The following is a 26,763-nucleotide window of genomic DNA, read 5'->3' on the forward strand; positions in this document are numbered from 1 at the left end:
AGTGTTTATTGCGCGCCGGCGCGTTTCAACAAGGATGGCGCTTGTACTACGAAGTGGAAGTCGTGTTTGGAGTCTACTAAGTACAAGGAGATTGTGTAGCAGTACTAAAGAAGTTCACCCTGAACTACTGAAGATGATAGTGTGTCCGCTGTCTAAGGAAAAGCTGAGGTTGGGTTGTAGTCTAGACTGACAGCGCCCGCCCTTTTCAATGGGGCGGGCGCTGTTAGACTTTACACACATTGCACTACACACAAAATTCGTATATTTGTAGATATGACAAAGAAGCCAACAAGCTGGTGTGTGACTCTTTGGGAGTGGCTTATTCTATTGTGGATGGTATACCAAATTTAATGCCACAGGATGCATGGCTTCTTAAAGATGGTTCCGCTATCACTTCAAATACTGACTAATTCACACACGAAATAAGACTAATTTAAGATACAGTACAATTATTATTTGTCTATAACTAAATATGCAATGAAAAATATTATAGCATGGTGCAATATGTGTTTTATTATCAGCTATAGTTCAGTGTTCAGATTAGAGCAGTGTCATCCCTATCATCTTCAGGGATTTCTTCATCGCTTGCTACAGCAGCTAATAGCTCCATTGTGTTTGACTCTCGGTTACCCGGCTGATTCAATGATTGTTCCAGTAATGCGTTGACCGTATCAGAATCCATTGAATCTCTGTCATATGTTATAACGTGTTCTGTTGTTTTGCTACTAGTGGTATATGATTTAGTCATTGTTGCGGTATAGCCGGTCCCCATTTCAGCAGCTGTGACCATCTTGGAAGAGCCAATGACAGTGGCGTCAGGTGGAGGCTCAGCCAGTGTTAGTGAATATGTTGATGGTTCTGCAGATTGTGGAGGTGGTAACATTTCCATCATTATTTCCTAGTGGAGTGAAATATATTTAATACTGTAACGGCATTGATTTTTATTATCGTTACCTTTGACTCATACAAAAGATTTCTCTCTTCACGACTCTCTGCATCAAAATCAACTTCTTTGCTATTGATACAGATCATATCTATGTTGATTGTTAACATAAAATTACTAACGTTTCTGCCTCCCATTCTTTATAAGGAGCAAGCCACAGTGGGTTGGTGTTCTTTGTCCTAGAATGAAAAGGTAACAATAAAAGGATACAATCTTACTCTAAACAGTGCTTACTGTTCGGTCAATGCAAAAAGTCGCATAGAGTCATTATAAGAGTCTGCAATTACAAAATTTGATGTATTGCATGTTAACATTTGTAATACATACCAACTGTCTTGTTATGTTTGGTAACTTTAGTTCTGAAAGACAAGAACATGTGATTATCATACTAATGTAACTAGTCCCTACCGTCTCCTGAAGATGAAACAGCAACAGAGCAGGCAACAACACAACAGTATGATTAGTATGACAAGTATTCCAATGATTATCAACCATATACTGTCCTCAAATGTACTCTCGGTAACATTTCGTTCCACAGGGAAAGGCTTTTATGAAATATATAAAATTTAAATATGTTAATAATCAGCACAAATACTAATCAGTCCTTACCTTAACTGTATCAACCTTACACTCTTCAAGCAGATTTAATATTCTATCAAAGTTGCTGTCTATCAAACTATAGGAATGGACAACTATGTATACGTGAAGAGCATTAGATGGCACAACCTTATTATTCTGTCCCTGTTAACTATTAAATTAGTTGCTGGATCTATAGCGTAAATGATAACATCCGTCCTGTAACAAGATTTATTTTTAATCATTATGAAGATTGTTATATGGTTTACTCACATTGATGCGTCCACGTTTTGTTCTCTGTTAGTTTCTGATGGTCTTATCTTCTGTATTTCAATACTATAACCAGTAACCATGCTGAGGATTCTGTTAGTGCCAGCTAATAACAATGTGCTAGTTTGTGTTTTGCTTGCCTAGTAATGTTTTCTTGTTTAGCTGTCACCAGATCCACGCCAACATCCATTACAATAATTATCTTCTGACTGTCTCTTACCACCCAGATCTGTGTAGTAGGGGACATGTAGTGATACAGTTAGTTGATGTGTCTAACATACTGTGAGTGTTCGTCGTGCTATCAAGCTTGGGTTATTCCCTCTATTGTCGTAGGCCTCAATTTCGTACTCATAACGCATGCCAGCCTTTCCCTGGAATGTTTGATTAGCTCGGACATTTCCTGTGTCCCTCTCCACACTAAATGGTTGATTAGAAGCAACACTACGATACCAGACTAGACCAAAGTCTCCATCCTCTGGATCAGTTGCCTGTGGATAAGTAGAAGTGTAAAATGACTGCCATTTCATTTTATACAAATTTTCCTAATTGTAAAACTGACTTACCCTTATTTGATAAATGATGTCTCCTAGATCGCTAGTATCAGTAACACCTGTGTACACAAGACGATACTAGTGAGATTTAATACATTTCCCCTCTACCTGCTGTGAATATGGTGTTGGTGAATTGCGGCACAAAATCATTGACATCACGAACTGCAATTGTCACATTCCCAACCTTGTAGTCTACAGTGAAGAGAAACTTACAACACATAATTGTGCCGGGCTTCACCTACCTGCTATATTCTGTAGGAAAACACCAGTGATATTGTAGGGGATAAAAGTAACGAATTTTTTGTGTGGTAGACAAACTCACCAGTGGTGTAAAAGTGTCATGATTGCTGACAGCTATTATGAGGAAGTGTGACTGAGTTGTTTCAAAGTCCTATAGAATATGACGTACAGTAACTGTTAATAAAAGGTCTTGCCGGCTGACCAGTCTCTCCAGTAGTGAAATATCACCAGTCGAAGAATCAATGCAGAAAGTTCCAAAACAGTTTGAACCTGTGCATTTATGAATACATGAGTACTTTACATGAATAATGTAAATGAGACATACTAAGATTGGCAATGTAGTAGAAGTAAATGTTGTTGTTTGGTGCAACATCCAGATCAAAGCTCACACTAGACAGACTGCCAACAACCGGACCAACAGGTTCAGTTTCACCTATTGTAACAGTGGGGTTCTGTGATGTGTTAGAACAGTAAGAAGAGAACTGCAATAACTGAGGCTAACCATCTCAAATGACGGGATATTGTCATTTGTATCGGTGATGTTTATAGTCAGTGTACAAGCTGTCTCTCGGGGAGATGGTATCCCATGGTCAACAGCATAAAGAATAACCTAAAATAAGTAAATTTTATATTGTTATGATAATACAGTAGGATCTTACAGAGTAGGAGTCTTGTGTTTCTCTGTCAAGTGGTCCCACTGCTGTGACTATGCCTGTCTCTCTGTTGATTTGAAATGGTCCAAAGTCGTTTGAGTTGTTGCCAAAATGGAAGGATACTCGTCCATTTTCACCAATGTCATTGTCCATTGCAATTATTCGGAACAAATCAGAACCAAAAACAGAGCTCTAAAGAGTCAGTAATCATAAATACAGGACACAGTGGTAACATACTCACTTCATTTGCAAACTGAACATCCAAACAATTCACTACAGATGGTGAGTTATCATTAGCATCAATTATAGTGACGATGACAGTAGCAGAACAAGTCATCTGAGGAGTTCCCATGTCCCTGGTCTCCACATTTAACTCATAACTGCTCATAACCTCTCTGTCCAGTATAACTGAAGTGAAGATCTCTCCTTCACTGTTGATACTGAATAATCCTACAGTGACACAACCAGTAGAATAATATGATCAGATTTTTGATAACAGAATTTTCGGGACACACGTACGTATAATCTTATGACAGATCTTACCTTGACCAGATCCACCCACAATGTGGTAGTTAAATTGAGCATTAATCCCAATATCATTGTCTACTGCTGTGATGGTGTCTACTAGTGTACCGATCTGTAGTGACTCAGCTACGGTAGTGTTAATGGTGGGTGTGGAGAACATTGGACAATTATCATTAGCATCAGCAACATTGACACAAAGCTGTTCAAAGGATAGAACATTAGAGTCATGGATATTGCACATTTTGTTACCTGAACTGAGCAGCTAAGCGATGACAATGATGAATCAAAGACAACAATCGTCTCACAATACAGTGACATTGTCTCTCTGTCTAGGAGGTTACCACGAACAACGCTTACTAAACCAGTGTCTGAGTTGATAGCAAACACGTTGCCAGTTGGTACTGAAGTGATTGTGTATGTCATACGGTTGAATGGCATCACATCTGCATCAACTGCTGTGTAAGAATAGAATGTTGTCAGATTCTGTCCCTCAGTTGCATTGAGTAGTGGAATTATGGGGCATTCTGGTGAGTGATCATTTTCATTTGCTAAACGTATGGTGAGTGTTGAGGTCTGGTTCCTTCTTGTACCACTGCACATGTCAGTGGCTGTTATGTGCAGTATATATACTCTAGTAGATGTGGTCGCATCATAGTCCAAACTGTTTGCAACTGTCACAACTCCAGAAAATTCTAAATTAATATGCACAATGAATTATTTTACGGTATGTAGTATTACTGCTAACCTCCAATAGTAAAAGCATTGCCAATATTGCCATCAGTAATGGAATATGTGATCACCCCATTAGTACCCAAGTCTAAATCTGTGGCTGTCACAGTGGTCACCTATTAAGATCAACATGTACCAGTAGTGCAGTATTGTGGTGGTTATAGTCTTACTGGAGCACCGACCACTGTTGATTCACTAATATTAACCTCCCGTGGTAGATCATCAAATGTAGGAGTATGATCACAAGCATCTTCTACTACTACGGTAATGTTGATACAAGAACCAGTACAAACAAGGGAAGGTCCTGCATCTATAGCCTACAATGACAGGTCAAGTCCATGTACGCATAGTTACATTACCAGTGTGATGACTTACACAAATTGTTAGAGAAAAGTTGGCAGTCACTTCTCGATCTATCTCAGTTCCACTAGTCACTAATGTTCCATTCATTGGGTCAATGTCAAACTGATCACTAGGGTCTCCTTCACGGATCATATATGTGATCATGGCGTTGGTGCCAACATCGGCATCTGTTGCAACAAGTCGTCCTACAAACACTTTAGAGACAGAATTCTCCATCACAAACAACTGTGCCCCACTGCCATTAAGGAATACTGGACACTCATCATTTTGATCGATAACAGTTACAAATACCTATATGAGTCACACCATTTAGACAGTCCTACTAGCTACTTGTGCTACTTACAGTACAGTATCCAATCCTACTTGTGTTGTGCTGATCTGATACTATCACTGTTAGGACATGTGAGCTAAACTCTTCCCTGTCTAGTATTCGGCTAGTTGTAATAAGCCCCTGAAAGAACGCAACATACAATTCCATTACCTATTGCTACAGTGCTTACAGTGGTTCTGTTGATGTTAAACATTCTCTCTTGTGATGGATGATCAGCAATGGAATAGTCCAGTAAGCTGTCTCCCTCTCCTAGTGTGTCGTCAATTTCGTATGCATCCACATCACCGACTAACACAGGTGATGTCATATTTTCTGTCACATTGAACTGATAAAAGGCTTGGTTACATATCGGATTGTTGTCGTTGATGTCTCGTATCCTGATTGTTACGATGGCCACTGATGTACAAGGTGGACTTCCTATGTCCACTGCATCAACTTGAAATGCGTAGCTGCTTTGTAGTGTTTCAAGATCAAGGTTTACTTGAGTACGGATAACCCCAGTAGTTTCATCAATCCTGAACAAATTCAATCCTGTGGCAGGATTAGATGTATTGAAGCTATACTGGAATACTCCATTAGTGCCAATGTCACCATCAGTAGCTATTAGATGGAACACTATAGCATTAGCACCAGTCTCTTCTAACACATCCACATTATAAGTGGCCTGGCCAAACCGTGGACAATTATCATTGACGTCATTCAAGCAGATCCGATAGTCAATCATCGCTTGACTTGTGTTTAAGGTAGTGCACACAGCTGAAGGGCTGGTGTCCACCGCATTATCACCTCCTTGATCCCTTGCTATTACTGTAACAGTCCACACATCCACTGTCTCCCTATCAAGGGCAGTGGTGGGTGTTATTATACCATCCTCCAGACCTATAGCAAATGGTACTGATCCAACTATTTCATAAGTGATCTTTCCATTCAGTCCTGCATCACCATCAATTACTGCCAACTGAGTGACAACAAAACTGGTATCTGCATTCTCTAGGATACATGTCTCTATGTTAGTTGGATCAAACCTAGGTTGGTTATCATTGACGTCCAGTAAGGTGACCAACATTGTGGCACTAGTGCTGCGTGGCTGTAACCCACTATCAGTAGCCACTACAGTAATGTTATAAAGTGCTTTCCTTTCTCTATCTAGTGGTCTGTTTATGAGAAATTCGCCAGTAAGACGATTGATAGCAAAGTCCTCGTCAGAATTTATTAGGTGATAAGTAACAATCCCATTGAATCCAGAATCACGATCAGATGCTGTGATGTTTACTATACCCTCTCCAACAGGAGTATCCTCGCAAACTGATATAGACGAAGGAAGGTTTGTAAACACTGGGTCGTTGTCGTTGACATCAATAACTTGAACAACAAGTGTTGCTGTTCCATTACAGTCCGGATCATCAGTGGCAGTTAAGGTGAGGTTGATGGTGCTGTGGTCATCGTGATCAACATCAGCTACAATGACAGTCACCAGTCCCGTGTCATTTGCTATTGCAAACTGATCATATGGCCCATCACTAAATCCATAAATAACTTCAGCATTAACACCTTCGTCTGGATCAATGGCGCTTATGAGTGGTTGCTGTAAAGAGAGAAAGATAATAGTGGATGTTGTCAACTGACTGCTATCCTTACTATTATGACTGGTGTATTAGAATCAGAATTCTCTAGTATTGTTCCTATGAACACTTGTTGTGTAAAACTGGGACAACTGTCATCAACATCCAGAAGGGAGATGGCTACTTCAGCAATACCCTAACATCAACAAATTGCACATACATACATGTGTGTGTGTGTGTATGTGCATGTGCATGTACAGTACACACACACACACACATCCAAGTGTGACGTCATAAGTTTAATATTACCGTTCTTGGTGGTGCTCCATTGTCCTCTGCATATACTGTCAGTCGATACAGATCTATTGTTTCTCTATCAAGTGACTCAGCTACAGTAATAATTCCAGTTGTCTACAAAACATAAATACTATAGTTTAGTATTAAACATATCTAAACTACCAACCGAATTAATAGCAAAAGCTCCACCAACATTACCACTAGCAAACTCGAAGGTAACCTCGTCACTGTCAGGATCAGGACACTCAACTGTGGTGACCTCAGCACCCACTGGATGACTCTCATTGATAAAGAGTTGTACAGCTGATATGGGGCAAGTTGGGTTGTTGTCATTGTGGTCAACAATAGTAATAGGTATAATGGTCTACATAAAGAAAGATGATTTCTCTACTAACCCAGTACTAGTATAGTAGATATACCGTAGTATTGTATGACAATGCTCCTACATTCCTTGCAAATATTGTCAAGTTATACTCTGGTATCGTCTCTTTATCCAAAGTGTTGTTTACATATAGCCCACCAGTGTTGCTGTCAACTCTAAATGAGTCTATAAACAAATGTGTTATACAGTATAGTATAGAAATTGGTCGTCTTACTCATTTCATTTCCATCAATGATGGTATAAATTACTTGTCCGTTAGTGCCACAATCGGCATCTGCTGCTTCAGCTACATACACCAGTGAGCCAACAAATGCACTCTCTGACACTCTTGCTGGCTCCATCAGTGTTGGAAACACTGGTGCATTGTCGTTGATGTCACGAACATAAAGAATGACCTATCATGACAGGATTACACACAATTTATACTCAAATAATTCATACGTCAGCATAGCATGAGAGTGGTGTGTCTCCTTGGTCCCTTCCTTCGATACGATATCGATAAATAGCTCTACAATTTGGTGCCTGGTTGATATTGGCATCATCTCTATCTAAACTACCTCCAGCAGGGACATACAGCTCTCCCTGTAAAGTTCAGTCATCTTAATAATTTCTAAGAAGGATACGCTAGACATTCTTACTGTTGTTGAGTCCAGTTCATACAACTGATTATCATCTCTTCTATCAATATAGTATAGTACTCTGCTGTTATTAGTTCCAGGCTGATCAGCATCATTGGCAGTAAATGTGAGCACTACAGTGTCATTCTCAAACATCTCAGTTTCATCCAATGTCTCTGTATAATATATGATAACAGTTTTACAATAACAACAAGTATGTATATATGTGTGGTACTCTTACCTTCATAAAGTGGTCTAGTAAACACACAATTATTATCATTAGCATCTGTTAATGTTATGACGAATGCTTGAGATTGTGTCTGTTAACAGCACACACACACACAGAGTATAGCAATATATTGACTGTGTTCACATACCGTGCATGGATCACTCCCCATGTCAGTGGCATTAACAGTGAACCTCAGTGTAGCATTAGTCTCATAATCTAATGGATTATTGACGTCCACTGTAATCAGTCCAGTCTGACTGTTGATGTACAGCTGAGGAGGTGGATCTGTTGGGTGTGTGACATTTAAGAAGTTGTACATAAAATAAATTTCATTTTTACCTTGACCAAATGTGTACACAACTTCACCATTCAACCCAGCATCAGGATCTATCACATTAAGCTGTAGTACACTCCCACCAGTGGGAATACTCTGAATACCAGTAGATACATAATAGTCACTTATATGTCACACCTTTGATGTACCTCTGAGATCTCCAATGAGTAAGAGACCATGTTGAATTGTGGGCAGTTATCATTGTCATCAATTAAGGTAACGTTGATTGTCACTACACTATTGTATACAGAGTATCACTCTATAGTGTTAAGTATTATCACTCTACACACTTGCTCAACATTGGACTCCCTTGATCTGAAACTCTGACATCAAACACAATATTGTCACTAATTTCTCTGTCTAAAGAAGTAGCCACCGTTATCACACCGGTGTCTCGATCAATGTTAAACAAATTCTGTAGAATAACAATGTATTCAGTAGCCAACATAATGTGATTTAGACTAATAATCACTCACCGTTGTGTTCCCCTCATATTCATAAGTCACTTCTCCATCAGATGAGCCATCAGGGTCATATGCAGAGAGGGTCATAAGAGTGTCTCCGATAGGAATACTCTCACGTACAGACACACGGATAACAGCTATTAAAATTAATTGTTAAGGTAAGGACAATGTAGTATGGCTTACTGGAATTAAATGATGGAACAAACTCGTTCACATCCAACACTATAATATTGACCTGTAGCAGTTTATGATGTAAACATCACATGTTATTATTGTCTTACAGTAGCAATATCCATTTGTGGGGGTACTCCTCTGTCCTCAGCCCTCACCTGACATGTCACAATATGACATCACACATCATGTGCTGTATATGCAGCAAATTATCAAATATAGTGTAGTTATTCTAAATATGGTATTGTTGTTCAAATATGGACTATTTTAAGTATAGTATGCTTATTTTGCAGCCACACCCACCACTAACTATTTTGTGTTTATTATGTGGTCACTGGTTGCTTAGCAATAGTTGTACACAACATGTGAAAGTTATCACAACACCAACGTGTCATTAGTGTTGTTGCCTACTGTTAGTTTCATATTTGAATCAGGAACTTAAAGGTCTCTGTTACTGCCGAACCTGTCTTAGTTGCCACTGGCCTTCCCAGATAATTACCTCTACACTGCATTCTCCAGCCAAACACCAAAGCAATATTTGCCCACCACGGTACCACCATAAACAATCAGCTTCCTTTGTATAATCACTTACTTGTATTGAGTATGAGGATTGTGTTTCCCAGTCCAGGCTGCTAACTGTTGTGATCTCCCCAGTTGTGTGGTTGATCAAGAATGGACCAGCATCATCATTGCTCTCAAAGGTGTATCGCAGCACAGCATTTGTACCTTGGTCTCTATCAACTGCACTAGCCTGTTAACCGAGTATATCAACTTGTGCTATTTGTATGAGTCGATACCACTAACAATTATCACAACATCTCCTTCTGTGATGTTCTCAAAAACACTTGTAGTGAATGGATTTTCAGCAAACTGTGGCATGTTATCGTTTCTGTCCTGCAACAGTGACAGTATGTATTACACACACAATGCCAAATGCAATAGAGAGACACATACCCTCAGTGTAACATTGATGGTTTGGTTACAGCACATCATTGCTGGGTACGTTCCCATATCGCATGCCATCATTACAACTGGTAGTGATCGATGTGATATGATCTCGTGATCAAGAGCATTAATGAGACTAAGTGCTCCAGTCCTCCTGCTCACATTAAAGTTGATGTTATCAGAAATGTTGAACACATATTGGCCATTTGTACCAGCGTCCCTATCCTCCACCTGTATTATGGTGTAACATCACCAACTACTGACTTGTTATTGCACTTACGGTTGGTGTGAAGAAGTTCAAATGTATCATCTCTTCTAGCAACAGATAATCATAGTCAACAGTGGGATCAAACTCCGGACAGTTATCATTGATGTCATCAACATTAATAATGACCATGGTGGTGGCGTATAGAGGATTAGTAGTTGTGTCAGTAGCAATCAATGTGAGTTGATATTGAGCAGTGTCTTCTCTATCCAGTATCACATTAGTTGTTATATTTCCATTATTATCAACTGAAAACCTTTTGTAGGTTGATTCAAGGTAAATGGGTATAATATTGCTGTTTTCTTACCTGCTGCTGCCGAATCCTGTTAAAGAATAAGTTAATATGCCAGCTTCACCTGCGTCTTCATCTGTTGCCTGTATTGTGTGATATTACAGGTAGACATCTTGTACAGGGCAGTACCCATACCTCGATTGTGGCAACAAATGCACCAGTTAGTTGTTCTTCTCTTACTGAGATAGTATATGTGTCAAGTTCAAACATTGGAGGATTGTCATTGACGTCGATGATGAAGATGTGTATCATAGCAGTATCTGATCTCATTTCAGTTGTACTCACCTCATACACTTCAACCTGTAGCACAGTTTAGACAACATGTGTAATTGTGAAGAAGAAAGACGTGGTACCTCAAAATCATAGCTTGTTGTTAGCTCATAGTCAATCATTCCACTGACATAAATTGCTCCACGAATGGAATCAATACCAAATGGGACAGCTCCACTGTTCTGTGGACTAAGCCGATATCGGAATTCTGCATTATCTCCCTATAATTTGAAACATTAAAGTTAACATTATACTAAGCATGTGTACCAGGTCATTATCAAATGCTGATACAGTAGTGATGATGTTGGTCCCTACTGCAGCATCTTCTCTAGCAAATCCAGTGTACAGAGAGGAATGAAATATTGGACTATTATCATTAACATCTTCAATTTCCACAGTCACTGTTGTGATGGCTTCTAGTGCATCACTGTTACTATCTGCCTCAGTTGCCTGACAACATAAATGTATTAACAATTATTAAAATGGGTTGCTTGTTGTACCTGGACTGTTAGAATATACCGAGAGCGAGTCTCACGGTCCAGATTGCCACGTGTTACTATGAGTCCATCACTTTCAATGTTAAAGACATTGCCAAAATTTCCTAAGAACAAGGAAAGTGTACCTAATAGTTCTTATAGACTATATCTAGTACCAGATGTTATCTCGTAGTTTATCTGTGCTCCAAGATTATCAGCATCCACTGCTAATACTCTAACTACCCTAACTCCCTAGGAGTGAAATGTTTTGTAACAAAACTGGTTATACTGATATCTCTTACAGGAGTATTTCCTTCTGGTACTCTAGCTGTATACAGGCTCCTGGTGAATACAGGAGCACGATCATTTTGATCACGAACATTAATTGTGAGGTTTACAATGATTGACTGTGCTGGCCTACCCAAATCCTGAAACATGATAACATGGAACCATGCTTGATGGAGTAGCAATACTTACAGCTACTCTGACAGTGAGTATGTGAATGCCGACAGCTTCATGGTCAAGACTTTGGACTAATGTGATATCACCAGAGAATTGGGAAATACTAAATGATCGATCCTATACAAGAGTGTCAATAGGTAACATTTGCTGTATGAATTAATCCCATATCCACTAATATAGTAAATCATTTCTACCAGTATGTAGTTATGTATGTGTATAGTCTTACCGTTACAATGTCTCCGTTTGATACTATAAAGAATTCCACGCTCCCTGCATCTCCAATGTCTGGATCAGAGGTAACAATTGTGTGTACTCGAGTGCCAACTTCTGTAAGCTATAATGTGATAGCATAATGTCATGCATACACATACACACATGTGCACCCTTGTCATGCATACATGCACATACTGTCCATGTACCCACATATAAATCTGCACAAGCACATGCACCAATTTCTTCCATACTCATACACACACACACACACACACACACACACACACACACACACACTATACCGTACACAAACTTTAGAGATAGATACAATTTTATGTGGTGGTTTACCTCTGCTATCGTAATATTTAAAGTGTTATCAACAGTAGGTGGGTTATCATTAACATCTAAAATAGTTACACGTATTTCAACATCTCCCTGTGGGCACATATTACACCTAACAGAATGAAGCTAATACACAACTGATCTCACAGATAGTCCATCAGAGTCAGTTACTGTGGCAACAAGTGTATACATGGCTGTCATCTGCAGTTAACAAGTATAGACTAACATGTCTGGTAGAGGACCTGTAACTGACCTCTCTATCTAATGCACCACTGACATAAATTCTTCCAGTGCTTGGGTTAATATCAAATGGAATTAGTGATGTATTTAGTGAGTAATCTATGACTGCTCCTTCTGGGTCATAAGCATGAAGGTCTACCACTTCATGGTCTAGTAAAATATACGTAGTCAGTTATAGTGTGTAAGAGTTATGCTGTAAGGCACTTACTTGTCTCAACGTCCTCATGTATAAATGTGATGATGGGGCTAATACCTACTAGGGCCGGTATTCCGGTTCCTGCAGGGATCATCCCGGATCCTATGTCACGGCGATATATAGCTAAGTTACAGGGAACACTATAGCTGTCCTTACCTTGTCCGGCACATTGCGGTAACAAGACCTGCAGAATCAATCCTAATGTCAATCCTGAAACTGTCGTTAGTAGTTTCATTCTTGGTCCACGCCCTGCTGCTGATCGCAATATAACTATGCAACCGGTGCTAGCTAGCGGCGTTCAAATTTTAGAAGGTCGCAGTATAAAACTCACTAAGATATTTAAGCGCACTGATCTTGTTAGTCACCAGCGACTGTTGTAATTCTACTACTAGACCTGTGGTGCCAGCTATCAATGTGAGTACGTAGCCTTTAGAGTTAGGCAGCCACACCCAAATATTCTTACCCCAGTGACGTCATAAAAGTGGCGGGGCCGTCTTTTTAGGGGTGGAGTTGCTTTAGGTTTGAAAAGAAACTCGTAAGTTTATCAGTCATCCAAGAAGCTTTACTAGTTAATTTATGACTCTAGCTAAGAACACTAGAAGATGTTGAAGGCCACAATCGCCATCGTGTTGATAAATTTGTTGTGCAGCTTGCAAGTAAACTCACAAGGTACGTACGGTCACGTATAAAGCAAGGATTGAATTTCGCTAGAAGACTGGTGTTTTAGTACAACCAATTTGTAGTACTGGCTACCACTTAAGTTTTGCCATACACCATTATAGCTGGACATGCTCCGATATTTGAGCCTGTTTTGAGTGGGCAGGGCTACACAGTGATAGTGGATGAGGATACTCCAGTTGGTGAGTGAGTGTACCTGGTGTGTGTGTGTGCATGTGAGAGTGTGTAAAGAGGGTGACACTCAAAATTCCAAGATCTGTGATCATGGTCAAAGAGCAAAGCCGTCAACAAACAAGGTCAATTTTACATGAAGGACAATGGTCAGGCTGTTTTCCGATAACTATGTGAGTAAGTAGTGTACAAAAACTGTAGTGAAAGTAAACAGAATCAGACCAATTAATGGTCATTTGATATTTTGAATGCAGTTGCAGATCATAGCCTATTGGAGTGACACCCCTTTCTGTGTTTGTGTGTGTGTGTTTGTGTGTGTGTGTGTGTGTGTGTGTGTGTGTGTGTGTGTGCTTGTACTATTTGTTACGGTTCTTAAATATCTTTTGTCATAATTGTTAGGAGGCTTTGTAACACAAATCCGTGCCAGGGAGCTAGTCCATGAAACACTGGTCTACCGTTTGGAAGGACACAGCACTAATCACCCTGATGACACTTTCACTGACCCTCCTCTTTCCAGAAGTGTATTTAGGACTGGTATCTCTATCTACACAATCAACTCTGCTACGGGAGTAGTCACTCTTGGCAGCAATGGACCAACTTATATTCCAATTGGTGGAAGACGTGTAAGTAGTAAAAATGATTATATGATGTGCAATATTTTTTTTTCCCACGGGCATGAGTGCTTTGCCTGGTAGCTATGTATGCATGAGCCTGAGGGCTGTTAAATGTTAATAGTAACTCTTTCCAAAGTGTCTATCTCTTATTTGAATTAAAATATATATGGTTGGAGTCATGGACAAAAAGTGCATCCTGAAGTGCCTAAACACATTGCAGAGAAAGATTATGTTACAACTTAGCAGGCTTTGTCCATTGCTAGTTTCATCCCTGCATTGTGGCATCTGTACTGCATGCAACTAAATGTATACATCTTGTCTCCTGCATCCAAGCTTTACAATGCATACCATTTTGACTTGTTGTGTCATGTGTGGTTGCAAATGGAACTGTGGTGTGTGGCCAGCATGTGACATGTGGTTTGGCTTATGTAATCATTTGGTCATTGAATGATGTGATGTTTTTCCACAGGGAACACTCAACTTTATTCCTTATTTCACCTACACCTGTACAGCGTGGTTTGCATCCAACCCTACACTGACAGTGAGTATCACTAATACAAACACATGTGATTGTTGGATACTGCTTTTTTATGTAGGCATCAATACTGGTGACTTTTATCAGCCGAGATGTTAACATGGCTCCCTCCTTTCCTCCCCCAGCTAGTAGATCATACACTATTTTATTTGTATGTATTGTTGTAATGTGTACACTTCTCATTGATGCTACCTTTTGCATCATGACAGACTACAACTGTTGGCACCACGGTGGATCGATTTGTAGCCACAGACCCTGACTTTGGTCCTTCTGGAGAAGTTGAGTATTCATTAGAACAAATAATTCCTGACGAAAACACTGGGGTAAATTTGTAACAATAACACAACTTCAATCTAATTCTGTATTCTAGGTGACATATTTTCAAATTCTAAGGTATACTGGGGACCTGCAAGTGTCGCACACCCTACCACTAGTTGAAAACATGGAGTTCCGTCTTATCATAACAGCACAGGTATAGGTTCATATAATTTCCACTGTAGGTATTGTCATATATTTGTAAACAGGATGAAGGGGACAACCCTCTGAGTGGCAGTATCACGGTTACTGTAACACTTAGTAGACCAAATCCTAATGCTCCAGTATTCACTGCTAATGTCTATTCTGCTGATATCCCTGAATCTCTCAGTAGTTTCACGGTACAGATACATAATTATCTTTATGACAATAGTGTAGTTATACTGTCCACACAGACCCCACAGTTCGTTGTTACTGTAAGGGCTGATGATCCTGCACACGATACAGCTAATGTCATTGATTTTTTCATTGACACTTGTAAGTAATGTAACTTCACATGATTCTGTGGATTATTTGAGGTGCAAACTATAGCTCAACCTGAGAATGATGGAGTAGCTTTTTCAGTGTCAACCATAGAAGGGTCAGGAACCTCAAGAGGAACAGTGACAGTTACTGGACCAGTAGACAGGGAGAGGGAATCTCGGTACTTGTTCATAATTCGAGTGAGTCACACAAGCAGCATATTTAGTACATTATGTATACATTATCTTTCCAGGCTACAAAACGAAATGTATTACTGAGTTCTACTGCAACAATAGTTGTACACATTGAGGATGTCAATGAAGCACCATTGTTTTTGAATACACACTACATCGCATGGGTATCTGAGCACACCAACACTGGAGAGCCTGTACATGCCTTCCTTTCAGCAGTAGACGATGATGAGGCTAGTAGACTGTTAGCATGTGAATAGTTTATCATATATATCATTACAGGGACAATTTGGATTGATACAGTATAGTATTACACACATTGTTGGAAGAGCTACTGAGACTTCAACAGCCATTGATGAGGTTGGCGCATTCAGTATCGATTCCTTCACTGGCGCAATTTATGTCAACACTGACTTGGAGAGAGAACTGATGACTTCTGGCATACATTACTATGACATCACTGTATGTTGTGCACTTCATACTCCACTTGAATGTCAGATGGGTATTTTGTAGGTCAGAGTAACTGATGGTGGTAGCCCAGGCTTAACAGATGAGACCGTTGTCAGTATTAACATCACGGACGTCAATGACAATCGACCCTACTTTGAAATGGATCATTATACTTTCAGTCTGATGGAGAACTTGAGCCCTCATGATCTTTTCAGCTTTGCAGTAAGAAAACAATCAGTGTTGGATCACACATGGCATACTTGTTTCATAGGCATTTGATAATGATGAACGAGACCATGCTACACTCTTGTTTGAACTATCTGGCCGTTTTTTTGAAAGGTAAATTTTGGTGACACTATCAGTGTTTAATTAATTGAAATTTCATAGGTTCAGTGTTAGGGGGACTGGCACTTTCCATTCTACTAACTATATGAGGCCCCCAACTCGGACAACTGGAGTATTTTCTTCTGCAGTTGCTTTAGACCGAGAGGATGTTGACCGTTATGACTTAGTAATGGACGCTGCTGACATCACATTTACTCCTCTTTTGGGTTATGCTAATGTGACAGTGTTTGTGCTGGACCAAAATGACAACCCCCCAATTATTGATGGTGACCCCAAACTCAACTTTGATATTCCTGAGTGTCCTCCCTTCACATCTCCACTTGTCTCATTTACTGTAAGTGTGTGTGTGTGTGTGTGTGTGTGTGTGTGTGTGTGTGTGTGTGTGTAGTGTAGTGTAGTGTAGTGTGTGTGTGTGTTGTGTAGTGTGGGTGTGTGTGTGTGTGCGTGCGTGTGTGTGTGTGTGTGTGTGTGTTGTGTGTTGTATAGTGTAATGTGTGTGTGTGTGTGTGTGTGTGTGTGTGTGTGTGTGTGTGTGTGTGTGTGTGTGTGTGTTGTATAGTGTAGTGTGTGTGTGTGTGTGTTGTGTAGTGTGTGTGTGTGTGGTGTAGTGTGTGTGTGTGTGTGTGTGTGTGTGTGTGTGTGTGTGTGTGTGTGTGTGTGTGTGTGTGTGTGTGTGTGTGTGTGTGTGTGTGGTGTAGTGTAGTGTGTGTGTGTGGTGTAGTGCGTGCATGCATGCGTGGGTGGGTGTGTAATGTAGTGTGTGGGTGTGTGTGTTGTGTAGTGTAGTGTATTGTGTGTGTGCGTGCATGTGTTGTGTAGTGTAGTGTAGTGTGTGTGTGTGTGCGTGTGTGTGTGCGTGTGGTGTAGTGTGTGTGTAGCGTAGTGCATGCGTGCGTGCGTGCGTGCGTGTGATGTGTGTGCATAATGTGTGAGTGTACTGCTTGTAGTGCATGAGTGTGATGTGTGTGTGTGTGTAGTATAGTATGTATTGTGTGTATAAAGTAGTGTGTGTGCATGGTATGTTGTGTGTGTGTTCATGCAATGACTGAAGCTTATATACTAATAGGTCACAGACAGAGATATTGGAACAAATGCAGAGATGGATTTTACTCTTGGCATGTTTACGCCACCTTCAGCTTCTACTCAATTCACCATCACGGCAACTAGTGTCAGGACAGCTGACCTGGAACTAACTGTCCCAATGATGTTTGACAGAGAAACAGTTCCTTCCATTACATTCCGCATGACCGCCACCGATAGGGGTACACCTAATCAATTATCAGACTTTGTGGATATCTGTATCACTATAACAGTGAGTGCAATACTGTGACCAGCTGCTAGTGTTTTTAATACACAATAATCAACAGGACTGTAATGATAATCCACCAGTGTTCACAGGCACCTACACTGCTACTATATATGAACTTGCCTCACTCACACCAATTGGAACACAACTCTTCACAGTGATGACCACTGATAATGATATTGGATTAAATGCAGATCATCAGTATCACCTTGAGCCACATGCTGGATCCGGCTTATTTGAAATTGATGAGAATACTGGAATAGTTAGAACGGCAGCTGTACCAGATTATGAGGTCCACCAAACCAATATAGTTTTTGATGTAAGTTGCTCACCTAGTACCTATACATTATAAAATGTGCCTGTTTTATCTATGTAGATTATTGCTAGAGATCGTGGCAGTCCACCTCTCAGTGTTACTACTACTGTGAGTTACTTGTAGTGAAAATTTCTGCTCACTATATACACAACACTCTGTAGGCTACCATCAGTGTCTGTGACTGTAATGACAATCCGCCCATAATAAGTACACCAGGTGAGAACATGTGTTAGCCATGTGATAAGTTTAACATGAAACCTTTCTGGCACAGATGATGGCACTTGTATTGTGGAAACCACACCAACAGGGACTGTCATACGAACATTTACTACAAGTGATGCTGATTCGTTAGCTTATAACAGAATACATCGATTTAGAGCAACATCAGCTACAGTAAATCCATCAGGAAATGTGAGTTAATATAACAAATTCTGCGAGATGTAATTTCTGAGAAAACTACTATGGGCTTGTTCTCACCATTCAATGTCATCATTCAACATGGTAGTGTTAAGAGAAGTCACATTGTATAGCTGGGTGGTACTGAAATTTAGCATCACAATATAGCATGGAAAAAGATATCACTTAATGCTCCAGTTCGAAAGTATTTATTAGAGTATATAACTAAATGATGTTTGATTGGTGTTTCTCGACTTTTTTAGAACCTAATCTGCCACCGTGTTGTTTAATGGAACTATGTAGTGCTATCACACTATACCATTGTGTTTAATCATTAATACTAAATACTGCAGTAATAAGCAGATCCAGGGTTTGGCAAGGGAGGGTGCTAGTAAGTATATGAAGCAGAGGGTACCCCCCAGAAGTTAAAAGTACTTAGTATGTTTTAGGACTGAAAATTTTTCATCTAGAGCAGTTTTATATACAAATATCTATATAGCTAGTAATTAATATGCTAAGTGGTCTACATTGATCAAGAGTTGTGGGATCAGTGACAGTCATAAGTTGAGCCAATAGTTGTATAGAATGGCAAACAAAGAACCATGTACATTTCATCTCATGGGATGGTGCTGCAGATGTCAGTTTTCGTATATACTAAGCAACTGTGGAGGACTCTTAATAGTGTTACATGTGGTGACTGCTCTATTAGAGTATCTCAATCTTGTTTAAGTTTTTTTTGGGGGGGAGAGGGAGGAGCCAAGTTCCCCGTTTTGGATCCACCACTGATAATAACTTTATTTTAGAACAGTACAAGTATTGTTTCATTGCCAAGTTACCACCTGAAATGCTGTGTTGATTTGTTGGCACTGGTTGGGCAAAAGTAATCTTCAATATAATAATATAATCACCCATCGTGTGTACATCTACTGTTCAACAACCAAGCTTGCTTCATAGACATCTAGCAGTTGTGAAACATTATTAAGTGTTGTGTCAATTGGTAGAGCTGTGTGGAACAAAGTACGTATGTACAATGTATAGTGTTGTTTCTTATTGCTGTTTCTACGTTCTTATACTCCTCAACACATTGAATGTATTATGTTGAGTTGATACCTATGAAAACTCACAAATGGAATTACACAAGATATTGAAATTTGGCTTATTTCTAGTGTAGTACTGCTTGATCAGATAAAAATATCTTAATCTTTTCATTCACATGTTTGAAATTTTATTAATGACTCAATAAAATTTTCACTGTTTTGTTGTAGTGGAGCCAACCCACACATGTCCACTCTTCACATCATTACTGTCATGTTACTTATCTTTAGCACACAAAAAAACATACTGGTACTTTTACAGTACTACAGAAAGAATAAATGTTATCACAAATGATTTGGATTCCAGCAAAACAGCAAATGTGCATCTGATTTCAGTGTGTATGCAAAATATATTCATATTAGATTATATCTCTTTGCAGCCATACTTGTGTGTTCCCGACAACACCAGACCAGAAATTGTGTTGTGTCAAACAGTTGACAGGGACTTGCCTCTAACATACGTCACAATAACAATAGAGATCACTAATCCAATACCAACAGCAGGTGAAGCAGCTCCTAACACTCCATGTGGAGACTCATACACGTATGTTACACTGAGTTTGATCAAATTAATGATTACTACAATATACAGGGAATTGAGGTCATATAACATTTGTATATCTGGAGTCAATGATCATAATCCTGTACTTCTGACACCAGCAGCTACTAGTATTTTTGAGGTCAGTTAACAAACCATTGCATTGTGGTCAGTATTGTATTAAATCTTATTATTGTACAAGACACAGAGTAAGTCCAAGAAATACAAGTAAATACATAATTACACCATGATAATTTTCGAATCTAAACTTTGTAGTTGCATTTTGATATATGTGACCCGGTCTGCGAAAAGGGCTCTTATAGCCTTTCCAATTATCCATGTTTGGCTAATCATAACTCCTAATCTACTAAAGCTATCATCATGTAATTACACCCACAGCTACTGCCAGGTTAGGGTTGTTGAGTGACCAAATTGTAGGCTTGTACCATATTCACCAGTCAAGTTATGGGTTACCATATATATGCAATTGGAAAGGCTATAAGAGCCCTTTTCGCAGACCGGGTCACATATGTATAATCTGTTGTCACAGCTTGTATTGGAGAGCATGTTGTGTTCTACATCTAGTTTTATCTGTTAAACTGTTTTACACTTCTAATTAGACATGACCACTGCAATATAGGCCTTATTTAGACCAGTATATTCATAATACGTAATGTTATGATAAAAACTAGTTTTGTTCCATATATAGCAGCTATATTCATCTGTGTATGATAGTTTATGTATCAGTTCATTCATCAATTCAAATATGCATGTGCTTGGAAGTGTATAAATATGATCTACTAATTGGGTGTGTTACAGTGTGGAACTCTACCTGGCAATGCTGGTGCATTTGTCCTCCGTCTGCAAGCTACTGATGCTGATGTAGGCGAGAACACTGTGATCACATTTACACATTTGACTGGAGGTGATAATCGATTTGAAGTGGACACAGAGACCGGAGCGATAAGAGTTACCACAATGGGAGTGGACCGTGAAGTTGCTGGGTCATACATGCTAACGGTGCGTGCAATGGATAATGGTGGACGACTGGTGAGTGACCTAGAAAAGTTATACATGATATTTATGTGTCCTCTGTTACAGAGTAACACAGAGACTGTCTCCATTACTATCCTCGACTGTAATGATAACCCACCATTGTTCACTAATCCACCATATGAAGTTATAATTGATGAACACACTGCAATGGGAACTGTAGTACTGCAAATGCTCTACAGTGATGCTGATGTGCACACAACAAACTTTGGGACTGCACAGTTTATCTTTGATGGTGGAGCCGGGGAGCAGTTTGGTCACTTTGTCATAAGCACAAGTGTAAGTTTGCAAATTGTAATAATACTGATGTATGATTTATTCAATGTACACAAGTGTTGCAGTTGGTTTAATTTGACTGACTACCATACAGTTTTTAAATCACCACCGAATAAGCATGTATTGCATTTATGGCTCTTTTTCATTTCATTTAGGGTATCATCACAGTGAACACTGCCAATTTGGATAGAGAGCTAATCACACCTACTGGCATTCTACCAATGGATGGAAACTGTAATGCGGTGTATCAGTTTGTAGTGAAATTAACTGACAACCCTGGTGGAGTTGATGATGATCGTTTATCAACCTACACTAATGTGAGTGTGTGTATTGTACTGTCATGTTGTAACTGCTGTACACTACTAGGTGACTATTCGCGTTCATGACATCAATGACAATGATCCAATATTCAACCCAAATACTAATACAATTACAGTAGCAGAGAATAACGAGCCTCCAACAGCAGTGGACCATTTAGTGGCCACTGATCGTGATTGTGGCACTAATGTTGCCCTGTCATATAGTATTGTATCTATAACATCTCTCCCCAACCCTAACCCTGATCCAGCTAATCCATTCTTTGCGCTTATCTCCCCAAGTGATCCTACCATAGTAGCAAGAAGGGTGCTGGACAGAGAAACATATAGCTCCTTTACAATTGTTGCTAGAGCTACTGATGGGGGAACTCCCTCAAGGTCTGCTGATGTAAGCTATTATGTTATGTTGCCTGTGCTGTTGATATATTGTTGTTGTTACAGTTCACTCTGACAGTATTAATCTCAGATGTGAATGACCACAACCCAATACTGTCCTGTCCAGCAGCAGCACTATTGGCTTGCACATTCAATGTTCGTGAGGACACAGAAATTAACACTGAGATAGTTAACAGCATAACTTCAACTGATGCTGATGCTACAGGCCCTCACAACTCAATATCTTATTCAATCACCAACAACCCAACACCTCCATTTTCGATTGATTCAGTAAGCTACATTCTTACAGTCTGAGCTCATGTATGTTATAATTGTGTCTCGTTATTCTCAACAGACAACTGGTGTGATTAGTACAACAGGATTACTAGATTGTGAGACCACATCAGAATATTATCTGACTGTGGTTGGAACAGACTCCAGTAGTGACCCCAATCACATTAGAAGGGTATATTATGTGTATAGCTAGTCCCATCTTACAAATGTGACCATCTTTTAGGGATCAATTGTGGTTCATATAGTATGTGTGGATGTAAATGATAACTGTCCAGTGTGGGAGTCTAGTAATATGTTTGTTGGATCAGTTTTAGAAAATATGCCAACAGGGACATCGATCGCTTTGGTAATTAAATGTAAATATACCATCTTACCAGTATGTCATGTGCTCATTACAGGATCCATCAATATTTGCATCTGATGCTGACCTAACTGCAGCTAACAGAGTGTTAACATACACAATTTCAGACACAACAAATTTTAATATGGATCCCACAACAGCTGAACTGGCTACCAGTGCCATGTTTAACCGTGAACTACAAGACACTTACACATTTACTGTGACTGTTGCTAATGCTGATTGTGAAACTCCAAACGGAGTTAATGGCATGACTGTTGTTATTACTGGTACAATCACCATCACTATTATTGATGTGAATGACAACCCACCTGTGTGGACCCCAATTCCTCCATTTACTTTCCGTGAATGTGACACTGCACCTAACATTGTCATTTATACAATAGCAGCAGGTCAAGTGACAGATGCGGACATCAATGAGAATGCACAAATATACTATCGGTTTAGTGAAGGTCATGATGAGGACTTCCAAATTGATTACAATACTGGTAGTATTTCAATATTTCAAGAGTTAGACCGAGAACGGAGAAACACGTATATGTTCACAGTTATTGCTACTGATGGAGGTGACCCACAAATGAGTAGTAGTACTGCCTTTATGCTAACAGTCACTGACTGTAATGACAATGATCCTGTGTGTCCTGAGGTGGTTCCAGTTGTTGAGATAGTTGAGAACTCCACAACTCCTATTACAAATTTAACAACATTCCTTGCTACTGATCTTGACATTTTAAATAATGCTGAGGTTACCTATACCATTGTTAGTGGAGATACAGGTGAGCTAAACGTTATATTGAATTTAACACAATAGTCATTTTCTTAAAATACATAGGTGGATATTTTACAATACAGACACCATTTGAACGACTAACCAACACTGCTGTGACTATTGGAACAACTCGTGTACCTGTGGATAGAGAAGCAATAGCTTCATTTACACTTACCATTCAAGTACGCTGTGATAGTGTGTGATAAGTTAGTGATGATGTGTTATAGGCTCAAGATCATGGAGACATAATACGAAGAAGCTGTACTGGACAAATACAAGTTAATGTACGAGATATCAATGATCATTGTCCTTACATTGATCCAAATCCTCTTCTTCTACCAATTGATATCCCAGAAGACTACCCTGGTGATCAACAGGTATATACTAGCATATTATGGTATATATACATAGTGTGGATAATGAACCATTCTAGTGTATACTTTAATTTTATATATGAACACAACATTGTCCTCCACAGATTGTGCAGCTAACTGTAACAGATAGAGACATTGATGAGTCCAACAGGATTCCTGTAACATTTGCTATTGAATCAATTACTCCTGCAAATGATATCATAATTGATCGTAAGTTGCATTTCTTGCACTGATAATGAAGTACAGATTATCATCTCAGGAGTGCATTGGGTCCTATGAACAAAGATTCTTTGTTTATAATATTCCAAGTCCCTGTCCATAGGATTTGATGCGCTCCTGGTAGTAGAATTATGCAATAGAAACTTTGAAGGGACAAAATTTTGAGTTCATTAACTTTTCACAAAATATTTTAAGGATGCATGTATGATTGATTAAGCTAAACACATTGAGATAACAGCAGTTATGCATGAAAATAGTGAAACCATTGTGTTCCTTGAATTTCTAGTCACACAGTATAATGGTTAAAGTACAGTAAATTCTATTTACAGCTGTGTCTGGTGGAATTCATACACAAAACATTGACTTTGAAACATTTCGTCAATATACTTTGAGAGTATCAGCAACAGACAGTAGCACTAATCCAGGACCACTAACTTGTTTTGATGATATTACAATTCGGATCACTAATTGTAATGACAACCCACCCATGGCTGATGATATTATCTTTAATGTGTGTGAGAATAACAGTTTTGAGATGGCTCCACAAGGAAATGCTGTGATAACTAACCCAACAGCAGCTGTGGTTGTGGGAACTGATTTAGACCGTTTCTTTGATACAGTTAGTAATGTAGCACCTGATCAAGTCAGATATAGTATTATTGATGGTAATATTGGTAACACTTTTGCTATTGACCCCATCAGTGGTCAAATAAGTATCAACAATGTTGAAATAGATCGTGAGTTGCTGGACGAGTACACATTAACAATTCAGCTAGTAGATACTGGGACACAGTGTATTAACATGACGTTGACATCAACCTCAACAGTGAGACATATCCACACACACATTAATCACCACACAATTTTGTCTATCATTAATCAGGACAATATCTGACCATAATATGTAATATTTTAGCAAGCATATTTAGTGATAGATCAGTAGAGGTGGCAACGTCAATTTCTATATAATCCTGCATAAATTTCCTTAGTGTTGAGCTTATTTTCAGTAGTCAGAACATACTGAGTTCACTGCATCACTTGTGTATTACCTTGTAGGTACAAATTACAGTGTTGGATAAGAATGACAACATACCAATAATTGAAGAAGACTGTTATTTCTGGAACATCAGTGAGGGCAGTCTGCCAGGACAATCATTCATAGAAATTCGAGCATCAGACATGGATCTTGATATGAATGCTTACATTTGTTTTGAAATAATAAACAGCCCAGATAGTAAGTAAATTTTTAATTTTTAGATCATAAGTTTAAATGGCACTCTTCTTACAGATGCATTTGCTATTGACTGCAATGGTCACTTAAGAACAGTGACAACCTTGGATCGAGAACAAACAGATTATTATGAGTTCACTGTGATGTCATATGATGCAGGTATGCCTGTGTTAAGAGATTCAACATTGGTTAAAGTCAATGTAACTGACATCAATGACAATACTCCCATAATTGATGGATTTAATAATATGGCAGCTCTTTGTGAGGTATGTACAATACACACATCTATGGTAACTGTACTACCAGTGGTACCTCTAGCATGATCCTATTGGAACTTCATTGTTCAACTTCACTGGAGATGATGAAGACTTGGGCAGCAATGCGGTGTTCTACTTCAGCTTATCAGACACTCATGATCCGTTTCCATTTACTCTCACCTATGATGGACATTTGACGATTGCTGGTGATATCGACTTTGAGTCATTGGTTAACCGTGATTGTGAAACTCCCCAATACTATGTAAGTAGGATCACATGCACACATGTTGACTGTGTTTTATTCCACACATATCTGTCCAGCTCACTGTGGAGATCATTGACAATGGTACAAATGCAACAATTGATCATACAAGATCCTCTTTTGGTCATATCAATATTTCAGTCTGTGACATCAACGATCACATACCACGATTCACAGATAGGGTAAAGACAGATCCTATCCAGTATAATACCTTTTACAGTTGTGTTTCTTGTAGCAATTCATGATTTGTATCAAAGAGAACCACACAGTTGGTTCTTCAATATACACGTTCACTGCAACTGATGATGATTGTTATCCTGAGAACAGAGAGTTGTTCTATTATGTTGTTGGTCAGTTCTCCACAAGCAGTGCTAATCCAAATATTAGTCACATGTGTCTTACAACAGGAGGAGACAGTGCCAAATATTTTGAAGTTGACTTACAAACAGGAACATTGTCACTAGCACTGTCAGTGGTAAGTATTCATGTCAGTATCACACAAGTCTGTTGACAATATCACACCTCAGGATCGGGAGACACAAATAACACATGAAGTATTTGTTGCAGTCACCAATTTCCCAATTGATCCACGCACTGTAAGTATTAATATTTAACAATGTGAAGTAACA

General features: G+C 39.2%; 2 protein-coding genes across 3 annotated transcripts; one reads left to right on the top strand and one right to left on the bottom strand.

Annotated features, from left to right (window-relative positions):
* Window positions 1-407: 407 nt before the first annotated feature.
* On the bottom strand, window positions 408-13,405 carry LOC136264506 (protocadherin Fat 4-like). Its single transcript, XM_066059265.1, has 61 exons — window positions 13,270-13,405; window positions 13,095-13,226; window positions 12,951-13,040; window positions 12,756-12,892; window positions 12,650-12,703; window positions 12,509-12,595; window positions 12,174-12,281; window positions 11,963-12,064; window positions 11,788-11,913; window positions 11,662-11,737; window positions 11,510-11,610; window positions 11,277-11,459; window positions 11,093-11,230; window positions 10,875-11,039; window positions 10,755-10,822; window positions 10,463-10,703; window positions 10,192-10,413; window positions 10,042-10,131; window positions 9,830-9,988; window positions 9,348-9,395; window positions 9,250-9,301; window positions 9,079-9,203; window positions 8,893-9,017; window positions 8,752-8,839; window positions 8,608-8,698; window positions 8,417-8,553; window positions 8,281-8,359; window positions 8,061-8,215; window positions 7,864-8,004; window positions 7,637-7,817; window positions 7,460-7,587; window positions 7,207-7,404; window positions 7,053-7,154; window positions 6,820-6,939; window positions 5,351-6,766; window positions 5,194-5,301; window positions 4,863-5,141; window positions 4,658-4,804; window positions 4,504-4,603; window positions 4,008-4,450; window positions 3,777-3,957; window positions 3,475-3,683; window positions 3,240-3,425; window positions 3,083-3,190; window positions 2,906-3,032; window positions 2,783-2,850; window positions 2,663-2,731; window positions 2,583-2,592; window positions 2,449-2,532; window positions 2,353-2,399; window positions 2,071-2,277; window positions 1,930-2,018; window positions 1,793-1,882; window positions 1,670-1,738; window positions 1,553-1,619; window positions 1,352-1,488; window positions 1,271-1,302; window positions 1,178-1,220; window positions 1,066-1,122; window positions 955-1,015; window positions 408-898 (listed from the first exon to the last, which is right to left on the bottom strand). Exons 2-61 carry the CDS (start codon window positions 13,171-13,173, stop codon window positions 536-538), a joined length of 8,793 nt encoding a protein of 2,930 aa, XP_065915337.1. The 5' UTR covers window positions 13,174-13,226; window positions 13,270-13,405; the 3' UTR covers window positions 408-535.
* On the top strand, window positions 11,469-26,763 carry LOC136264507 (protocadherin Fat 4-like). Of its 2 annotated transcripts, XM_066059266.1 has the most exons (42): window positions 13,396-13,473; window positions 13,525-13,607; window positions 13,721-13,798; window positions 14,187-14,410; window positions 14,871-14,942; window positions 14,998-15,087; window positions 15,146-15,259; window positions 15,307-15,408; window positions 15,461-15,592; window positions 15,647-15,728; window positions 15,783-15,913; window positions 15,967-16,137; window positions 16,187-16,366; window positions 16,418-16,576; window positions 16,626-16,693; window positions 16,742-17,033; window positions 17,766-18,011; window positions 18,067-18,324; window positions 18,382-18,429; window positions 18,483-18,537; window positions 18,593-18,732; window positions 20,192-20,355; window positions 20,404-20,491; window positions 21,169-21,399; window positions 21,451-21,681; window positions 21,834-21,995; window positions 22,045-22,383; window positions 22,437-22,661; window positions 22,726-22,836; window positions 22,888-23,010; window positions 23,063-23,798; window positions 23,855-23,973; window positions 24,019-24,168; window positions 24,270-24,375; window positions 24,714-25,210; window positions 25,441-25,618; window positions 25,673-25,881; window positions 25,934-26,134; window positions 26,194-26,316; window positions 26,370-26,484; window positions 26,542-26,609; window positions 26,662-26,763. In XM_066059266.1, the coding sequence occupies exons 2-42, from the start codon at window positions 13,541-13,543 to the stop codon at window positions 26,746-26,748; spliced, it is 6,972 nt and encodes a 2,323-aa protein (XP_065915338.1). In that variant the 5' UTR covers window positions 13,396-13,473; window positions 13,525-13,540; the 3' UTR covers window positions 26,749-26,763. The 2 variants fall into 2 exon arrangements, with proteins under 2 accessions (XP_065915339.1, XP_065915338.1); XM_066059267.1 differs by having other exon boundaries at window positions 11,469-13,607.

The sequence above is a fragment of the Dysidea avara genome, chromosome 8 (genome assembly GCF_963678975.1).
Source record: "Dysidea avara chromosome 8, odDysAvar1.4, whole genome shotgun sequence".
Lineage (NCBI taxonomy): Eukaryota > Metazoa > Porifera > Demospongiae > Dictyoceratida > Dysideidae > Dysidea > Dysidea avara.